General features: G+C 39.2%; 1 protein-coding gene and 1 non-coding gene across 3 annotated transcripts in view; both read right to left on the reverse strand.

Moving 5' to 3' along the window:
* Positions 1 to 209: 209 nt before the first annotated feature.
* The window catches only part of atg16l1 (ATG16 autophagy related 16-like 1 (S. cerevisiae)), a 37,220-nt gene continuing 16,726 nt past the window's right edge, over positions 210 to 20,703 (reverse strand). For both annotated transcript variants that reach the window (XM_062060845.1, XM_062060844.1), the window contains 6 exons: positions 14,786 to 14,906; positions 14,599 to 14,704; positions 11,226 to 11,375; positions 11,102 to 11,149; positions 732 to 833; positions 210 to 662 (listed from right to left, as the gene is read on the reverse strand). In XM_062060845.1, the coding sequence (XP_061916829.1) occupies positions 569 to 662; positions 732 to 833; positions 11,102 to 11,149; positions 11,226 to 11,375; positions 14,599 to 14,704; positions 14,786 to 14,906 (621 nt within the window). In that variant the 3' untranslated portion in view covers positions 210 to 568. The remainder of the gene's footprint in view (positions 663 to 731; positions 834 to 11,101; positions 11,150 to 11,225; positions 11,376 to 14,598; positions 14,705 to 14,785; positions 14,907 to 20,703) is intronic.
* LOC133659469 (small Cajal body-specific RNA 6) lies at positions 15,006 to 15,273 on the reverse strand. The gene has a single exon (XR_009827696.1). It is a non-coding gene; the product is annotated as a small Cajal body-specific RNA 6 (non-coding RNA).

Consider the following 20,703-nt stretch of genomic DNA (forward strand, 5'->3'; position numbering starts at 1 on the left):
AACTAGAGCAGCTGATATGAATGTATTGATTAAGTTGATCTCCTAAAGCTTTGGTATAAAGTAGAAATATTCCAATTCTGTCTTGATGGTCCTTACTCAGCATATGTCATCGAAAGAACTTAGATTCCCTTGGAGGAATAACTGGTACTGACGCACGCTTTTTCTTTGTGACGTCCAGCTAAGGCGAGGAGGAAGTGCTGAAGCTCAGGTTAGCGAGGTTCCTTGACACGTTTATTCACTTTGTGTACAAAGTCAACATATTTAGATTTCAGACATTCACAGTCTTTTCCTACAGGATGTGGCGCCTGAACAGTGTTCTTCACGACGACTGTGCGTCACCTTTATGTACACGCAAGTCGCTAAGCATGTGCCAACCCGACGCGAGCGCTGAGCCGATAAGTCTCAAAATCGCTCCGACTCAGCAGGCCGACCGCTGACGTCCGAGAGTCCGTTCACGCTCTGCCTTTCGGCGCTCCGAGCAAGACATGAAAAAATAAACATCTGGCGCGTGAAGGCGGGAGAAAAGCTGCAGTGTTTTGGTCCACTTTGAGCACGCCACGGCCTTCAGTCACATGTCGGACCACAAGATGGCCTTGCTGCCTTTCTCCACGCTGCTCACGTACACGCCTGATGGCGACCACGACACAGAGTTGATGGCAGAGCTGTGGTCAACAACAACAGTTTTAAAACAAGTCATGTGACAAAAGTGGCGCCGGAAGGAAGGGTCTTACTTGTGGTTGCGGTCCAGGGTTCTGTCCACCTTCCCTGTGAGAACATTCCAGATGTAAAGTGCTCCGTCTGCAGACCCTCCGGCCACATAGTTCCCATCAGGACTTCAAAACAAAAACACAAAACTGTGCTGATCCTTGTTTGATGTTAGGGTAGCTTCACACTCTGCAGACCATGCTCTCAAACAGAAAGATAAAGTCACGTCTTGATTGGATGGCAGCCAATTTATTTACAGGCCCGCAGAGAATTCTAAGAATATTTTTTTAAATATATAAAAAGTGGAATAAAAGAGCAAAGAGGTGAAATGCAATGAGAGAAAGTTGCAATATTGACACTAATAACACAAAGCTGCCATGCAGGCTGTTTTTTATTTCTTTCAGTCATTGCTCAAAAAATAATGAATCAAAATTAATGTTATGAATTATTGACATATTCAAGGCTCCAATTACTTCACATCAAATATTCCACTTTTGGGTGGAAGTTGAAAAAATTTGTTTAAAGATTGGTTTGTTTATGAAGCTTGATGTGGTTTCTGTTATTTTAGGAGAGTTCATTGACAGTCATGATTTAGTCAATTTAATTATAGTACTCGGTAAAAGGTTTATTTTTAAGGCCAAAAACAGATATTCACTTAGTATTTCTTTCTTTAAAACATTTATTCAGTATTTTTTAACTTTAGAAAATTATATGGTTGAAAACGATAATGATGCCAAAAAACATAAAAAAAGATGGGAAGTCCTCAAAGGCTTATTTTGAAAATGTAATTTTGTTTATATATGATATGTAATCTGTTGTTGTATTCCCTATTTTAAGTGTACATAAGTGAAGGTATGTGTTGCTGAGTTCGACTTGGATGTGATCTGGACTGTACATGGGTGCTTAATTTGAAAATGTATTTTTGTTTGTGGATTGTATGCAACCTGTTGTGTTCCCTGGTGGTGAATGGGTGAAGGTGTGTGTTGCTGAGCCCGATCTGGACGTAATCTGAACTGGACCTGGTCTTAAGAACCCTTTTGAACAATCTGATTTCATTGACAACCCGGTCTGGTGAAGTTAAGGTCCTTTGTTTGTTTTGTTTGAAAGTAAAGCAATATAAAAACAATTACATAAAAAATAGTAATTAATGAAAATGTTAGTGGACCAGCACCACACACAGTCATGTGTGCTCTAAAGACTGTATCCCCTGCAGACTGTATTATTCTATATTGTAGGAACCAGAAGGTTTTTTTTTTAATAACAGAAAGAGACAGCCCCTTTTGTGTAAATGAGTGTGAATGAGTGTGAATGGGGGAGGGAGGGTTTTCGTGGGTGATGCACTAATGGTAAGTGTATCTTGTGTCTTTTTTTTATGTTGTTTAAAATAAAAAATTCAAAAATATTCCACTTCAAAAACATTTTTTGGGGAAAATATTGCATATTTTGTTTTATTTGACAAAAAGGGCATCAAAACAACAAAACAACATGCAAAGATAATAAAAAAAAACTATAAATCGACAGATAGATCTGAAGTTTATTTGGAGACTAAGCATTGAAAGTAAAACAAGATATGACTTATGTGCTAATGCATGATTTTATGAGTGGGACCCTTTTGGATACCCAAGAATTACATGTATTTAAAGTTTTTTTTTGTTGTTTTTTAAATGTCATTTGTCGAAATACCGAATTAAATGCAATGTCATGAATTATTGACCTACTTGAAACTCCAATTACTTCACATCAAATATTCCTCTTTAAAAAAAAATGGGGGGGAAATTTTGCATCTTTGTCATAAGACCAGTTTTCTTTTGACAAAAAGTTCATAAAAATAATATCAACAAATAGATCTGAAGTTGATCTAGTGCAGGGGTCGGCAACCCGCGGCTCCGGAGCCGCATGCGGCTCTTTGACCACTCTGATGCGGCTCAGCTGCATACTTGCCGACCCCCGATTTTCCCAGGAGACTTATGGATCTCAGTACCTCTCCTAGAATACTCCCAGGGCAAATATAATCCTATTTTCACTCTAATTACTAAATTAAGGGCGTGCCCTAATTGCACTGCAGTAATTGTCCTCTATAGCGTTTACAAACAGCGTGCCAGCCCGGCCACATGTTGTATGTTGCTTTTACTTGCACACGTAGGAGACAGCAAAGCATACTTACTCATCAGCCACACAGCTTACACTGACGGTAGACGTATAAAACAACTTTAACACTGTTACGTTACAAATATGCGCCACACTGTGAACCCATACCAAAAAAGAATGAAAAACACATTTCTGGAGAACATCCGCACCGTAACACAACATAAACACAACACAACCAATACCCAGAATCCCATGCAGCCCTAACTCTTCCGGTCTAGATTATACACCCCCGCTACCACCAAACCCCCCCACACATCAACCCTCCCCCCTCCGTGCGTCGGTTGAGCGGAAGAGTTAGGGCTGCATGGGATTCTGGGTATTTTTGTGTTGTTTTTATGTTGTGTTACAGTGCAGATGTTCTCCAGAAATGTGTTTGTCATTCTTTTTTGGTGTGGGTTCAAAGTGTGGCGCATATTTGTAACGTAACAGTGTTAAAGTTGTTTTTGTACGACTGCAGTCAGTGTAAGCTGTGTGGCTGTTGAACTAGTACGCCTTGCTGTCACTTACGTGAGCAAGCTGAAGCTGCATTCTACATGTGGTCGAGCAGGTACACTGTTTGGGCAGGCTGTAGAGGGCGCTAAAAGCAGTGCCAGCACTTCCTGATATTCAGGAGTCTCCCGGTAATAATGAGAGGGTTGGCAAGTATGACTCTATCAAGCGCCATTCATTCAAAACTCGCGGGCCGCACTAACATCAAATTTCCATATTAAGGTGCGTGTGTCTGAGACCCCTGGTTAACATTAGTGATGGGATCGGCAGTTCCTTTGACTGTACTGAATCACTAGAATCAGTTCCTTAAATTGATTCGTTCAAAAAATTAGTTCACCGAATCACTTCCCCCCCCCAAAAAAAAATAAAAATTGGGGGGGGGTGTGCGTAGTTCAGACAGTACAGTGCAGACATTCGCGCACTGCGTAGGGACTCGCGTTAATCTAACAACAACAACAGTTGCAGTAGAAGGGATACTAATAATAATAATAATAATATGAATCAGAATTGATCCCCAAGGAGAAATTTATTTTTGTTACAATAACTGTGTAAATAATAGCCTATGTATGTGTACATACATTAGTTATTATTTTTATTTTAAATCTTCTCAAAACAGCCTGCTTACACTTTACCCCCCGCCCCTTCTTTCTGTCTCCTCTACTAGTCTACTCTCATTTTGTTTTCATGTGGCTTGTTTTCATGGGATCGGCAGTTCTTTTGACTGTACGAATCACTAGAATCAGTGACTGACAACGCCACACTGTGGCCGCAGTTCAGTACGTGTACCGAATCTCTTCTGCAGTTCTTTTGACAGTACGGATCACTAGAATCAGTGACTGACAACGCCACACGGTGGCCAGTTCAGTACGTGTACCAAATCTCTTCTGCAGTTCTTTTGACAGTACGGATCACTAGAATCAGTGACTGACAACGCCACACGGTGGCCAGTTCAGTACGTGTACCGAATCACTTCTGCAGCAGCAGTACAGTTTAACTGCAAATCAGCATTATTATAATGATGATGATAGCTACTAAACAACAACAACAGTTGCAGTAGAATGGATAATAATAATAATAATAATATGAATCAGAATCGATCCCCAAGGAGAAATTTATTTTTTGTTACAATAACTGTAAATAATAGCCTATGTATGTGTACATACATTAGTTATTATTTTTATTTTAAATCTTCTCAAAACAGCCTGCCCTACACGTTACCCTCCGCCCCTCCCCCTCGCGTCGCTGCTGCTCAGCCTGCACGGATTTTCTTTAACTTTATGTGTTGAGATAATGGGGACGTGTGTTTGTTTTCATGTGGCTTGAGTCAACATTAGCCGTTAGCTTGGAGAATGAATGGAGAACGGATGCCAATGGCATGAAACATATCCCCGCGACGGGGAGAGAATCACTCCCGGCATTGGGGCAAGCAGAGCAGAGAGCGAGAGCGTTGACGTTCACTGAGTGATTCATGTCGTTAATCTGCGGTGAACGAATCGTGCGCTCAGTCCCTCCCCCCGCCCTCTCATTGGCTGCGTCGTTCGCCGACGTCAAGGGTTCAGTGAGTCACAGAATGCGCCAGTTCCACTCATACCGGCATGGTCGTGGCGGAGCTCAACTGAACTGAGAAAGGAACGAATCAGTTCATGAAGTGATTCGGTTCAGTACGTTCACTCAAAAGATTCGTTCTTTCGAACGAATCGTTCGCGAACGACAACACTAGTTAACATAGCACAAAGCAATTTAAGCTTTGTATGCTGTGTTTTTCATTTTAAATTTTCAAATTTTTTTTGTGGCTCCCATTATTTTCTTTAATTTGTGAAACTTGCCAAAATGGCTCTCCGATATCAACCGATACCGATATATACAGTCGTGGAATTAACACATTAATATGCCTAATTTTGTCGTGATGCCCCGCTGGATGCATTAAACAATGTAACAAGGTTTTCCAAAATGAATCAACTCAAGTTATGGAAAAAAGTGCCAACATGGCACTGCCATATTTATTATTGAAGTCACAAAGTGCATTATTTTTTTTAACATGCCTCAAAACAGCGGCTTGGAATTTGGGACATGCTCTCCCTGAGATAATCCTGATACCCACTACAACTATGGGAAATACTATACTTTGACTTTCACAAAGTGCATTATTTTTTTTAATGTTTTTTTTTTTTAAACATGCCTCAAAACAACAGCTACAAAAACATTGAAGGCACACAGCTTCAGTCCAGAGTATAATAGAGTAATAAAGTAAACAATAACATAGTCCTCCTTTAGTAGACTGCCTGGTATACTGTATAACAGGAAATTATAAACTGGGCTCAATTTGCCCTGCTCTAACGCATTTGTATGAGTAACACAAATGTGCTGCAAGCTAGTGGTGAGTGCTTGAAGTGGCCGAGCAGTCAGCCAGAGCTTCTGAAATGCTGCATTGAGACAGGACACCTCTGTTCACTGCAAGCTGCAAAGTGTGTGCCATGCAGGGCAGACTAGCCACACCAAACTCCACCGTAGCTTTTGCCATACTGCGTGCGTCGTCCCTGACCACAACGTGAGCTTTCGCCCCGGGGTGGTTTTTGTTGTATTTTTGTTTTTTCTCGGCGGAGTCTTTAAGCGACAACAGTGTGGTACTACTTTTTTTCGGTGTTTGCTTTTCATCCATCTTCCGCTTGTATTCATCGTGTATCTTCTTAGGATTCTTGAAGAGGTGGGAGATCCAATTGCTCGTATTAAAAAGGAAGACGTCTCAGTTCCTCTTCGCATAGCCAACTTTTTGCAGTCATTGCAAATTGCCAGTTTTTTATCCGCCGGACACTTTAAAATAATCCCAAACCATAGACGTGGTGTTGTTAGTCACCGAGCGAGCTCGCTTGTTCGCCACGGCTACAGCACCGGCAACAACACACTCTTGTTGTTGTTATGCTACGCTTGCGGCGGTTTGATGAGGTCATCAAGCATCGCCAGTAAACCTCTCATGCTGCAGTCGTCAACTTCTGTGTTGTGTGTGGGAGAAGGGAGAGGGGAGGGGCTGCTGACTGGGAGACGCAACTGCTCTGTACTTCTCCCCGTCCGCATTTTACCGGATATGTACCGCTCCGTACAGCGGCGTTTTAAAAAGTCATTAATTTTACTTTTTGAAACAGATACCGATAATTTCCGATATTACATTTTAAAGCATTTATCGGCCGATAATATCGGCAGGCCGTTATCGGACATCCCTAATATACATATAATATAATAAAAAAATAAATAAAAATAATCTCATTTTTAACACTAATGAGTGGGGGCCCTTTTGGATCCTTAATAATTTTGGTGGAATTTTTTTTTTTTTTTTTTAAACAGTCATTACTCCAAAAAATATTAATTAAAATCAATGTTATGAATGAACTCATTTAAAGCTCCAATTCCTTCACATGATATATTCCACTTTGAATTTATTGGGGGGGAAATATTGCATATTTAGTGTTGTTGGCATAAAAACAGGGTTTTGGCAAAAAGAGCATTAAAACATAAAAAAATATTACTTTTTATCAACAAATAGACCTGAAGTTTGATCGAGAGCAGTGTTTAACCTGCAGCAGTGTATAGACAGATTATGATCTACTCGGTTTCACAGTTGGCAGCAAAATGGCGCCCTGTAATCACGTAAGGGGCATTTGACCAATCATACTGGAGATCCTTCTGGCCATACTCTCTGATTAGTCAAAAGGCCCTCATGTGACTACAGGGGCGCCATTTTGCTGCCAACTTTGAAACCAGGGTAGCCAAACTCTCTCTATATATAGCTCTGTTTTAACCATAGGGTGAACGCCCCGTATAGGGCCGCCAAAAATAATTTAATCAGCGGTGGTCCGTATGGGCAGTACTCAGTTGTAATACACTTGTCCACCACTTGTGGCAGTAATGACGATATCAAACAAACAGAAGAAGTCTGGAGCTAAAGTCATAGAGAAGTTGATTAAGGCCAAAACATAACTAAAGTGGTGAAGTTGTATTTTCACTTGCACTTTAATTTTATTAAACGCTTATTTAACATATTCATTAATAATTTAGTTCATGTTAGCACATTTATTTCTTGTCAGTTATGTGTGAGTCCCTTATGCAATATATTTGGTTATTATTAGTTTTTTCTAATCATCTTAAAGGCCTACTGAAATGAATTTTTTTTATTTAAACGGGGATAGCAGATCCATTCTATGTGTTATACTTGATCATTTCGCGATATTGCCATATTTTTGCTGAAAGGATTTAGTATAGAACAACGACGATAAAGTTCGCAACTTTTGGTCGCTGATAAAAAAAGACGCGCCTGTACCGGAAGTAGCGTGACGTCACAGGAGGAAGGATTCCTCACAATTCCCCGTTGTTTACAAAGGAGCGAGAGAGATTCGGACCGAGAAAGCGACGATTACCCCATTAATTTGAGCGAGGATGAAAGATTCGTGAATGAGGAACGTTAGAGTGAAGGACTAGAGAGGCAGTGCAGGGTGTATCTTTTTTCGCTCTGACCGTAACTTAGGTACAAGGTCTCATTGGATTCCACACTTTCCTTTTTCTATTGTGGATCACGCATTTGTATTTTAAACCACCTCAGATACTATATCCTCTTGAAAATGAGTCGAGAACGCGAAATGGGCATTCACAGTGACTTTTATTTCCACGACAATACATCGGTGAAGCTCTTTAGCTACGGAGCTAACGTGATAGCATCAGGCTCAAATGCAGATGGAAACAAAATTTTAAAAAACCCTGACTGGAAGGATAGACAGAAGATCAACAATACTATTAAAGGCCTACTGAAATGAATTTTATTTATTTAAACGGGGATAGCAGATCTATTCTGTGTCATACTTGATCATTTCGCGATATTGCCATATTTTTTGCTGAAAGGATTTAGTATAGAACAACGACGATAAAGATTGCAACTTTTGGTATCTGATAAAAAAAAGGCTTGCCCCTACCGGAAGTAGCGTGACGTAGTCAGTTGAACATATACGCAAAGTTCCCTATTGTTTACAATGATGGCCGCATGAAGTGAGAGAGATTCGGACCGAGAAAGCGACAATTTCCCCATTAATTTGAGCGAGGATGAAAGATTTGTGGATGAGTAAAGTGCAAGTGAAGGACTAGTGGGGAGTTGAAGCTATTCAGATAGGGAAGATGCTGTGAGAGCCGGGGGTGACCTGATATTCAGCTGGGAATGACTACAACAGTAAATAAACACAAGACATATATATACTCTATTAGCCACAACACAACCAGGCTTATATTTAATATGCCACAAATTAATCCTGCATAAAAACACCTGCATGTTTGTTACGCTAGCTCCTAGCTCCTCTGCTAGCTCCTAGCTCCATAGAACACGCCAATACAATTCAAACACCTGATCAACACACACAATCACTCAGCCCAAAAGACCGTTCACCTAACCCAAGGTTCATAAAGCTTATATATTTTTAAAAAGTTACGTACGTGACGCGCACATACGGTCAAGCTATCTAATGTTTAGCAGCCAAGGCTGCATACTCACGGTACCTGATATTCAGCTGGGAATGACTACAACAGTAAATAAACACAAGACATATATATACTCTATTAGCCACAACACAACCAGGCTTATATTTAATATGCCACAAATTAATCCTGCATAATAACACCTGCGTGTTTGTTATGCTAGCTCCTAGCTCCTCTGCTAGCTCCTAGCTCCATAGAACACGCCAATACAATTCAAACCCCTGATCAACACACACAATCACTCAGCCCAAAAGACCGTTCACCTAACCCAAGGTTCATAAAGCTTATATATTTTTAAAAAGTTACGTACGTGACGCGCACGTACGGTACGGTACGTGTTATGCTAGCTCCTAGCTCCTATGCTAGCTCCTAGCTCCATAGAACACGCCAATACAATTCAAACACCTGATCAACACACACAATTACTCAGCCCAAAAGACCATTCACCTAACCCAAGGTTCATAAAGCTTATATATTTTTAAAAAGTTACGTACGTGACGCGCACGTACGGTACGGTACGTGTTATACTAGCTCCTAGCTCCTATGCTAGCTCCTAACTCCATAGAACACGCCAATACAATTCAAACACCTGATCAACACACACAATCACTCAGCCCAAAAGACCGTTCACCTAACCCAAGGTTCATAAAGCTTATATATTTTAAAAAAGTTACGTACATACGCAAAAAAAAGTTGCGCACATACGGTCAAGCGATCAAATGTTTAGAAGCCAAAGCTGCATACTCACAGTAGCACGTCTGCGTCTTTGTCATCCAAATCAAAGTAATCCTGGTAAGAGTCTGTGTTGTCCCAGTTCTCTACAGGCGTCTGTGTATCCAAGTCAAATGTCCTCCTGGTTAGAGTCTCTGTTATCCGAGTTCTTCCATCTTGACTGCATCTTTCGGGAATGTAAACAAAGAAGCGCCGGCTGTGTACTGTTGTGGCTGACTACGTTCGAAAAATACGTCCATTTCGCACCGACAACTTTCTTCATTGCTTGCCCAGCTTCCTTCTCCATAATGCAATGAACATGATTGAAACAGATTCACGAACACAGATGTCCAGAATACTGTGGAATTATGAAATGAAAACAGAGCTTTTTCATATTGGCTTCAATGTGGAAGGCATACCCGTGTTCCCCGGTCTACGTCACGCGCATACGTCATCCTCAGAGGCGTTTCGAACCGGAAGTTTAGCGGCAAATTTAAAATGTCACTTTATAAGTTAACCCGGCCGTATTGGCATGTGTTATAATGTTAAGATTTCATCATTGATATATAAACTATCAGACTGCGTGGTCGGTAGTAGTGGGTTTCAGTAGGCCTTTAAACCATGAACATGTAAATACACGGTTAATAATTTCCAGCTTGGCGAAGCTTAATGCTGTGTTGCTAACGACGCCATTGAAGCTAACCTAGCTACGGAGCGGAGGCGGCGGCGGCCGTTGTAGCTTTCGACGACACCCCGGCCGCCATCAGAGTCGGCAAGAAACATATATTTCCCCAAAGTTACGTACGTGACATGCACATAGCGACGCGCACGTATGGGCAAGCGATCAAATGTTTGGAAGCCAAAGCTGTACTCACAGTAGTGCGTCTGCTATCCAGCTCAAACACAACACAACCTACTGGTTGTGTTGCTATAGTCCGCCGCTAATACACCGATCCCACCTACAACTTTCTTCTTTGCAGTCTCCATTGTTCATTAAACAAATTGCAAAAGATTCACCAACACAGATGTCCAGAATACTGTGGAATTTTTCGATGAAAACAGAGCAGTTTGTATGGTGACACATTGGGTCCGAATACTTCCGTTGCCGTCGTGACGTCACGCGCATACGTCATCATACATAGACGTTTTCAAGCGGGAAATTTAAAATTGCACTTTATAAGTTAACCCGGCCGTATTGGCATGTGTTGCAGTGTTAAGATTTCATCATTGATATATAAACTATCAGACTGCGTGGTCGGTAGTAGTGGCTTTCAGTAGGCCTTTAAGGTTAATAATAATCTTTGTGATGAACACAAGCTTTCATATCATTTGACAAGGTTGTAAACTGCAAGTATGTTAGATATAATTATTGATTATGATTAAAATCATCAAGACTAAGATGACTAATTCAGTGTTAATATTTGAGTGGGCCCCTCCGTAGTGGAAAAGTTGGGCATTGAGGTCTAAAATGTTATAAGAACCCCTGTTTAGAGATTTAAGCCTGGGATAAAATAATGTATGACTAATTTTTACCCACCTGAAGGTTACTCGGGTCCAGTCCGCACCGCACTTGAAGCCCTGAGCGCTGAAGACAACAAGAGACACATATTTGAGTTTGGCCGTGCGATGGGAGTCCCAGGACGAGAGTACCCAAGACTAACCTGAATGTCTGTCTCACAGCATTGGTGCGCAGGTCCACAATCTTCACCAGGTCATCCCTGGAGCACGTCAGCAGGTCCATACGGTCGTGGTTCAGGTCCAAAGACGTCACTCTGCCCTGAAGCTCCAGCTCCTGCACGATGCTCTCTGCCCTGAAACCAAATCATTGTCACCTTCTCTTCTGCGACGATGTGTCAAAAGACGACAACAGGAAGAAGGGGATCATCAAACCTTAGCACACGTTAATTATCAAACATTGTATAACGCCAACAGGTAAAGGAGAATGTATCCATTTTAATTTCAAACGTAATTTTTAAACATTGCACCAGTAAATACTATCAAAGACCAACAAGAGAAGGAAGATTTAACTACTTTCATTTCAAACAAACATTGTCAAACGCTGTTAAACATTAACATGATGAAATGCTGTTAAACATTAACATGATGAAATGTTGTTAAACATTAACATGATAAAATGTTGTTAAACATTAACATTATCAAACGCTGTTAAACATTAACATTATCAAACGCTGTTAAACATTAACATTATCAAACACTGTTAAACATTAACCTTATCAAACACTGTTAAACATTAACATTATCAAACACTGTTAAACATTAACATTAACACACATTATTGCTGTTAAACATTAATACACATTATTAAACGCTGTTAAACATTAAAGGGGAACTGCACTTTTGGAATTTTGCCTATTGTTCACAATCATGAAAGACATAACAGATGGATAAAATTTAAAAAATGCATTCTAACTTGTAAATAAACGTACATAAAAATCCACTCACAACGAAGCCAATGGGAGGTCCTCTATTTCACCCATAATACCCAATCAATAACCATTCAAAACACCGCCAACAATACTCAATTTACTTTTCGTGACTTGAGTATTAACCAAGTATTAGTGATATTGTTATTATAAGCGCTAAAGCAGACAAAATATTTATAGCGGCGCCGTGATCACTAGCTTGTGTCCCTATGTTTACACCATCGAGTGGTCTGCGGTTTCCTCGCTTCCCGGCTCCTTATAAGTTTATTCTAGATCATAAATCATGCCACTTGGACAGAAGAAGTCTGAGTAGGTAATCCGACAAATTGGTACACTTTGACAGCCATATAGGACCCGAAAGTGGCGAGGACGACATGGAAAAGAGGCTTGGCCCACCCACCCAGTTTCTTCGCGAGGATTATGAGTCATTCTTCATCTAAATGGGAATATATGAACATCCTAGCAGCCTGCATCCTAATGACAGCAGACATTGTACAGTAAGTGATGTTTTATCATGTTTGTTGGCTCTCATAAAGTCTGCAGTGTGTAATAATCAGTGATGAAGAAAATAAAGCAAACGTTGTGATGCGTTTTTTAAATTAATACGCCGCGTTTGCTTAAAATGATCAAAATACATAAATATTAAATGTTATTATAAATGTGCCCGTTACTACATTACATATATACTTACATCATGGATATAAAACCTTAATGGAGGCGTTTAGACGTTTGTTTTTTTAATGGGTAGGGCTGGGCGATATGGCCTTTTATTAATATCTCGATATTTTAGGCCATGTCACGATACACGATATATATCTGGATATTTTGCCTTAGCCTTGAATGAACACTTGATGCATATAATCACAGCAGTATGAGGATTCTGTGTCTACATTAAAACATTCTTCTTCATACTGCATTAATATATGCTCATTTTAAACTTTCATGCAGAGAGGGAATTCACAACTAAGTCAGTTTAGCAAAAGTGTATTTATTAAACAGTTATTAAGCAGTGGCACAAACATTCATGTCATTTCCAAACAGAAAGTGCAAGATTGTCAGAGACATTTTAAAACAAGCTATGAGTGCACTTTTGTGCATGATGTCACTAAGATCAGTGGTCCCCAACCTTTTTGTAGCTGCGGATCGGTCAACGCAGTGAAACCCGCGATATATCGAGTATATTCGATATATCGCCCAGCCCTATTAATGGGATTTGTAAGCAGAATTGAACGGCTATGAATAAAGCAGCTCCCAAAGGCCCCGTTGTAAGCGGACTTTTGATCGTATTTATTTATTATTTAGAATACATTACAACAAAATAACATCCATTCTCATGTCTTTCATATTGATTGTGAAGGATTGGCAAAATTCCAAAGAAAGAGCAGTTCCCCATTAACATTATCAAATGCTGTTATGCATTAACATGGCTAAACTTTATCAAACGCTGCTGCTAGGGGTGTAACGGTACGTGTATTTCTATTGAACCAATTTGGTACGGGAGTTCTGGTTCGGTTTGGAGGTGTACCGAACGAGTTTCCACTTGGACATATTAAGTAGCATAATGCACGTTGTGTAAACAATGCACACCGAGGCACAACACACAGCATGCTAGCAGCTAACGGGCTAGGATAGACTGACCATACGTCCTCTTTTCACCGGACATGTCCTCTTTTGCGGAGCTGTCAGGGCGGAGTTTCATAAATGCCTCGAATGTCCGGCATTTTGAGTTAGGGTGGCGTGTATTTTCAATGTACTTTCAGGGTTAAGAAAGGGTTAAAAACAAAACAAATTGTGCGCGCAGCAGCATTGGTGAGGGAGGGGCAGAGACAGAGAGAGCGAGAGAGTTATGATAAACGCGCATGCGTCGTCAGGCTCTGCTTTTTATCCATAGATTTATCATTTAATTTTTTATTATCTATAGCAGGGGTGTCAAAAGTGTGCCCCGCAGGCCATTTGCGGACCACAGCTAATGTTTTAAAGGCCCACGGCACATTCTAAAAATACTGTTAAAATCAACAAAAACATAACAAAAGTGAAATAAAAAAGCTTAAAAGGTTAAATGTAATTTAGAAAATGACTAATAAAACAAAGCTGTTTTTTTTTGTCATTGCTCAAAACATAATATTGAATCAAAATCAATGTTATTAGGAATTATTGACCTATCAAAGGTTCCCATTACTTCACATCAAATATTCCACTAAGAAAAATATTTTTGGTGGAAGATTTTGCAAATTTGGTAAATAAATAACCCCAAAATGTATATTTTGTTGTTTTCTTACTGTACCGAAAATGAACCGAACCGTGACCTCTAAACCGAGGTACGTACCGAACCGAAATGTTTGTGTACCGTTACACCCCTAGCTGCCGGTAAACATCAAAATTGTCAGACGCAGTCAGACGCCTACCAAACGCCGTCAGACAGTTAAAATCCGTCAAACAATTATCAAACACTGTCAAACAATAACATTACCAAACACAAAGAGAAATAATTTCACCATTTTCTATCAAAGATTACACAACAAAATTTGAGATTTTCATTCCCTGCCCATAAAATCAAATTGGGCAAAGGATTAAAAACAAAAATGCTGACCTGATGTCCCAGAAGCGGACCTTCTTGTCGAAATGTCCGCTCATGACGCACTGCTCGGTGCACACAATGTCGTTACAGCTGGACCCGGTGAAGACTGTCTTCATGCCTGCAGATGAGACCGACACAGATTTAGCCCGGCGTGCAGGCGGCCTGGCACTAAAACGCTTCAAAGCGACCAATCACGTACAGACTTTGCTGCGGAGGTCCCAGAGTTTGAGTGTGCGGTCGTAGCTTCCAGAGACGATGCGAGCGTTGTCCAACAGGAAACGAGCGGCCAGAACCTTCCCACTGTGTCCAGTCAGGGTGTGCTGGGGAGACAAAGTGTTCACAAGTTACACCGCAGCTCAGAGTGAATGGGAGAAGACGAACGCTTCCTGGTTGGACAGCTATGTGGGCGGAGCTACTGTGGTCTCAGCAGAGGAGTGCGATCACCGCTTAGACTCTCCCGCCCCAGCCTGGCGCTCCTTCGTGCTCGCTTGTGTCGGATGTCAGTCAGCCGTCCTGTGAACGCTCCCTACAGGTCGCTTGTGACGTCACATCCTGCTTGTCAGCAGACCCTGGACCAGCACTGCACAACTTTAGCATGCTGGGGTAACAGCAGGGGCTGCTGGGAGCCAACATGGCGGCTGGGGGGGATTCGTCTAAGCTCAAACCTTTTACTGCTCATCATGGACCTGCGCTAAATGCCATACGCTGACATCTCAAAGAAAAAAACTGATACTTCAGCAAAATAATTTGATAAAGTGCTGGCTTTCACAACTTTCTATGGCCCCATGGTGAATTACTTTGCAGTCATACTCAAAAAAAAAAAAAAAGTACAGATTCTGTATTTGGACTGTGACTAATTTGTTGAGCACAATGTTTGACTGCACAATAAGAGATTAAGAAAACCAGGACAAAGTTTTTGCTAAAACTTTCACTTAAAAAAAGAATCCCAAGAAAGCTACAACAGTACTTCCTAGGGCTGGGCGATAAAACGATGTCAATATATATCACAATGGACAAAAAAAAAAAAGAAGGTATTAATAAAACATTCTTCCAAAGAAAGCAGAAGTTGCGAAACAAGGTTGTTTGAATGAACAAAGGCACTTGCTCTCTGGTAACCGAGCAACGCAGGAAGTGATCACTGATCAGTGGGAGAGACACGCTAATAGCTAATCAGGTAACAGTATCAACTATCAAGTTTGCTTGTCTGCACTGCAAAAACTGAAATCTAAGTAAGATGAAATATCTCAAATAAGGGTGACATTTTCTTATTTTCTGTCTGATAAGATAATTCTTCTCACAAAGCAGATTTTATGTTAGAGTGTTTTACTTGTTTTAAGTGTTTTGGTCCTAAATGATCTCAGTAAGATATTACAGCTTGTTGCTGAGATTTGATAACCTATATTGAGTAAAACATGCTTGAAACTAGAATATCAACTGTTGCAAAGCTGTGTCATTAACACTCACAAGTATAAAACTACTTTTTTAAAGTAATAATTTCTTACTTCAAGCATGAAAAAATATATATCATTATGTCAAGATAATGGCACTAGCATTTACTTAATTTAATAACATTTTTCAACATATTGAGCAAAAAGGTCATTTTTTTCTACCAAGAAAAGTGCACTTGTTATTAGTGAGAATATACTTATTTTAAAAGGTATTTTTGGGTTAATTGAGATTAGCTAATTTTACTTGTTTTGGAAAGTCTTGACAAGCCGAATTTTCTTGTTCTATTGGCAGATAATTTTGCTTAGTTCAAATAAAATACCCCTAATTTTTGTATTTTTTTCTGTTGTTTTTGAACACTGACTTTTTGCAGTGTAGGGGTCGATTATTTGCACGGAGTGAGAAAAGAAAGTAAAAGTTAACTTGTGGATAAAACAAGAAAAGTCACCTCGAAGGTATGGCAGTTTTTTTTTAATGCATTTATTTATAAAATGTTATAAAAAGGGACCGTAGTCAGACCAATGTGGTCTGTAAATGATGCAAGGTGCTCGTCCCCATCAAGACCGCCAGTACCACACCACCTTAGCCGCGCTCACCCTTTAGAGCACAGCTGCAACTTCCTGCCACTAAACCTGCAGAAAATAGTTCTCAGGTTTCTCTAGGTTTACATTTTCACACTATTTTCTTACACTTCATTAAGCATTTCTTACATATTCCATATTTTTGCACTTTCATTTGAAGAAATTATTAAGCGTTTAATGTGATTTTACTATTTTGTTTACAGTGAGTGTTTTCCATGCTTGTGTTGACATTTCCTTTCTGCCTTGATAGCTGTGGCATTATAATCAGAGGAAGGTTACATTTCAAATAAATTTTTTTACATTTATTATATTTTTCTCCTGCTCCTTATTTTCAATAGGTCATAACAAATGATCAATTTAATGACGAGGGCTGTAACAGTATGGTAGATACCGTAGTATTGCAGTTTTAAAATCATGTCATAAATGCCGTAACGTGTGACGGTAGCAAACAAAAACTTGGCGAGTGTAGTTTTTTTCTGGCACTTTAGCTTAGGGGGGGCCAGATAACATCTCCCAGAATCCTCTGTGCAGTGCAGGACAGCAATGTGGGGGCGTACCGTACCGGAAAAGGAGACAGAAAGAGGAAGCAGGAAAGAAAGTGTGTTCCACTTCGTAGTGTATAGGAGAAATTGTTTATTTTCAAAATCCTAAGAACTGCTTGAGTTACGCTGCTAACAGACAAAACCTGATGAAAACATTAACTCTGCGGCGGAGGTGATAAAGAGTGCCACGTTCGTGTTCCAAGCCAAAACAGACTGGGTCAGGACACACCACGCAGAGGGAAAGCACCTGCTGCACACCGAAGCCACTTGATAAGCTACCATCACCCGAAAAAAGATGAAGCCAGGGAAGCTAAACGTCAATTTGTGGAGGTATTTACAATGTGAGTTAACTAAATTCTGAGACACTGCCTTTTCTAAAACAGATATAAAAAAATGTCCACTGTAGAAGACAAGTTGAGACAGTACTGGTAAATCCTTTGGAATTAAAAATACATGTTTGTAGTAATAAATACGATTAGAACATTTTAGCATTATATTAGTGTTCAATTACAGTAAGTGTGTTTATCCTAAACATTCCTGGCACTTCATTTAACACAATATTGCATTTATAAAGTTGTTGTTTTTTGACATACCACAATAATATTGTACTGTAGCCCTAAAGGGAAACTGCACTTTTTAGGAATTTTGCCTATCGTTCACAATCATTATGAGAGACAAGAGGACACGTCTTTTTTTTATTTTTTACGATCTAAAAAATGATTTAAAAACGCTTGAAAGATGCAGCTAATGGTAGTCATCGTTGTAGCCTTCAAAACCCTCAACGTTTTATATACACACTGCAAGTATATATATATATATATATATATATATATATATATATATATATATATATATATATATATAATGTAGTAACAGACACCTTCATAACAATATGTAATATGTACAATATACACACTGCAAGTATATATATAATGTAGTAACAGACACCTTCATAACAATATGTAATATGTACAATATACACACTGCAAGTATATATATATAATGTAGTAACAGACACCTTCATAACAATATGTAATATGTACAATATACACACTGCAAGTATATATATATATAATGTAGTAACAGACACCTTCATAACAATATGTACAATATACACACTGCAAGTATATATATATATATATAATGTAGTAACAGACACCTTCATAACAATATGTACAATATACACACTGCAAGTATATATATAATGTAGTAACAGACACCTTCATAACAATATGTACAATATACACACTGCAAGTATATATATAATGTAGTAACAGACACCTTCATAACAATAGGTAAGATGTACAATATACACACTGCAAGTATATATATATAATGTAGTAACAGTCACCTTCATAACAATAAGTAATATGTTCAATATCTACCGTATTTTGATTATTTCAGGGACTGATTTTTTTTGCGTATTGATTTCTGTTTCCATAGCAACGCACGTCTGACTTCTGGCAACATGTGTGTTCCTATTTCCGGAATCAAACACGAGTGTGTTTTCTAATCGTGGCAGACTTGATAACAGACAACAAAGAAGACTATTTTTGGACAAGAGGATTGACAACCTTATACTTTTGAAGCTAAATATACTGCTGTTTATAGAAGCGAGCACAAAGGAAGAGTGAGATGTTGGAGCAGATGGAAGCCAGGAGAGGGGGATGAAAGCCATTTTGACGCTATAAATAGAACTTGGAGACAAGCTATTTCAACATAAATGCCGTGCTTACCCAAAATCAACAGGTAACGTCCACAGCGAGCTGGACTAGATGAACAAATGTCCATCGAGTGAGTCACTTTTAATATTGATCATGATACGTCATGTGTGTTATCACAACTACAGTACATACACTGTCTGGCTAGCTGTGTACAAACAAAACATGAACTAATACTTTACAGATTCTGTAATATGATTGTTCATGTTTTTCACTCAGTACATATTGTTGTCCTATCGCAGTGTTGTGCATTACAAACTCAAACGCGTTGACGTAAAAGCTAGCTTATCTCTTTCTGTAGTTAGCTTTTACGGCAAATACCGTAGCACACCGATGTGTTAGTACGCTAAAAAGTTTCTCAGTGTTTTTGCTTACAATAATGTTGCTATAGTTTGATTATTATAAAGGTTACGGAACGTAAATGAAGTATTGACGGATTTTGAATGGTAAATGGGTTATACTTGTATAGCGCTTTTCTACCTTCAAGGCATACAAAGCGCTTTGACACTATTTCCACATTCACACACACATTCACACACTGATGGCGGGAGCTGCCATGCAAGGCCCTAACCACGACCCATCAGGAGCAAGAGTGAAGTGTCTTGCTCAAGGACACAACGGACGTGACGAGGTTGGTAGTAGGTGGGGATCGAACCAGGAACCCTCAGGTTGCAGGCACGGCCACTCTCCCAACCGCGCCACGGTGTCCCCGAATGCATTTTTAAAGTGATTTAGACTTAGAATGGATTACTCGCATTAGCCGCATTGCTAGCCACCAAGGATGAGCCAATTTTTACATGTTAGACTGCAAAAAAACAAAAGCCTTTTGTCTTCTTGTCTCTCATAATGATTGTGAACGATAGGTGACATTCCAAAAAAAGTGCAGTTCCCCTTTAATACCGTTGTAGGAGAACTAAATGCTGTTTAAGTTAATTTACATTTTATGGAAGGTGCTTTATGTTTATTCAGCCATAATGGGACTATTTACTTTATTTGCATGCTTAGAATAATTATAAGTAGGGATGTCCGATAATGGCTTTTTGCCGATATCCAATATTGTCCAACTCTTAATTACCGATGCCGATATCAACCGATACCGCTATATATACAGTCGTGGAATTAACACATAATTATGCCTAATTTGGACAACCAGGTATGGTGAAGATAAGGTCCTTTTAAAAAATAATAAAATAAAATATAAATTAAAAACATTTTCTTGAATAAAAAAGAAAGTAAAACAATATAAAAACAGTTACATAGAAACTAGTAATTAATGAAAATTAGTAAAATTAACTGTTAAAGGTTATTACTATTAGTGGACCAGCAGCACGCACAATTATGTGTGCTTACGGACTGTATCCCTTGCAGACTGTATTGATATATATTGATATATAATGTAGGAATCAGAATATTAATAACAGAAAGAAACAACCCTTTTGTGTGAATGAGTGTAAATGGGGGATGGAGGTTTGTGTATCTTGTGTTTTTTATGTTGATTTAATTAAAAAAAATTAAAAAAATTTTTTTTTAAAAACGACACCGATAATGAAAAAAACGATACCGATAATTTCCGATATTACATTTTAAAGCATTTATAGGCCGATATTATCGGACATCTCTAATAATGTGTTAATTCCACGACTGTATATATCGGTAGATATCGGTATCGGTTGATATCGGTATCGTTAATTAAGAGTTGGACAATATCGGAATATCGAATACTGGCAAAAAAGCCATTATCGGACATCCCTACTTAGAATAATTATAAAAGGTACACTTTATTTGTAATTATTACATTTGTCTAAATAATTTGATGACGTAACTGTT

The sequence above is a fragment of the Entelurus aequoreus genome, linkage group LG10 (genome assembly GCF_033978785.1).
Source record: "Entelurus aequoreus isolate RoL-2023_Sb linkage group LG10, RoL_Eaeq_v1.1, whole genome shotgun sequence".
In the NCBI taxonomy this organism is placed as follows: Eukaryota; Metazoa; Chordata; class Actinopteri; order Syngnathiformes; family Syngnathidae; genus Entelurus; species Entelurus aequoreus.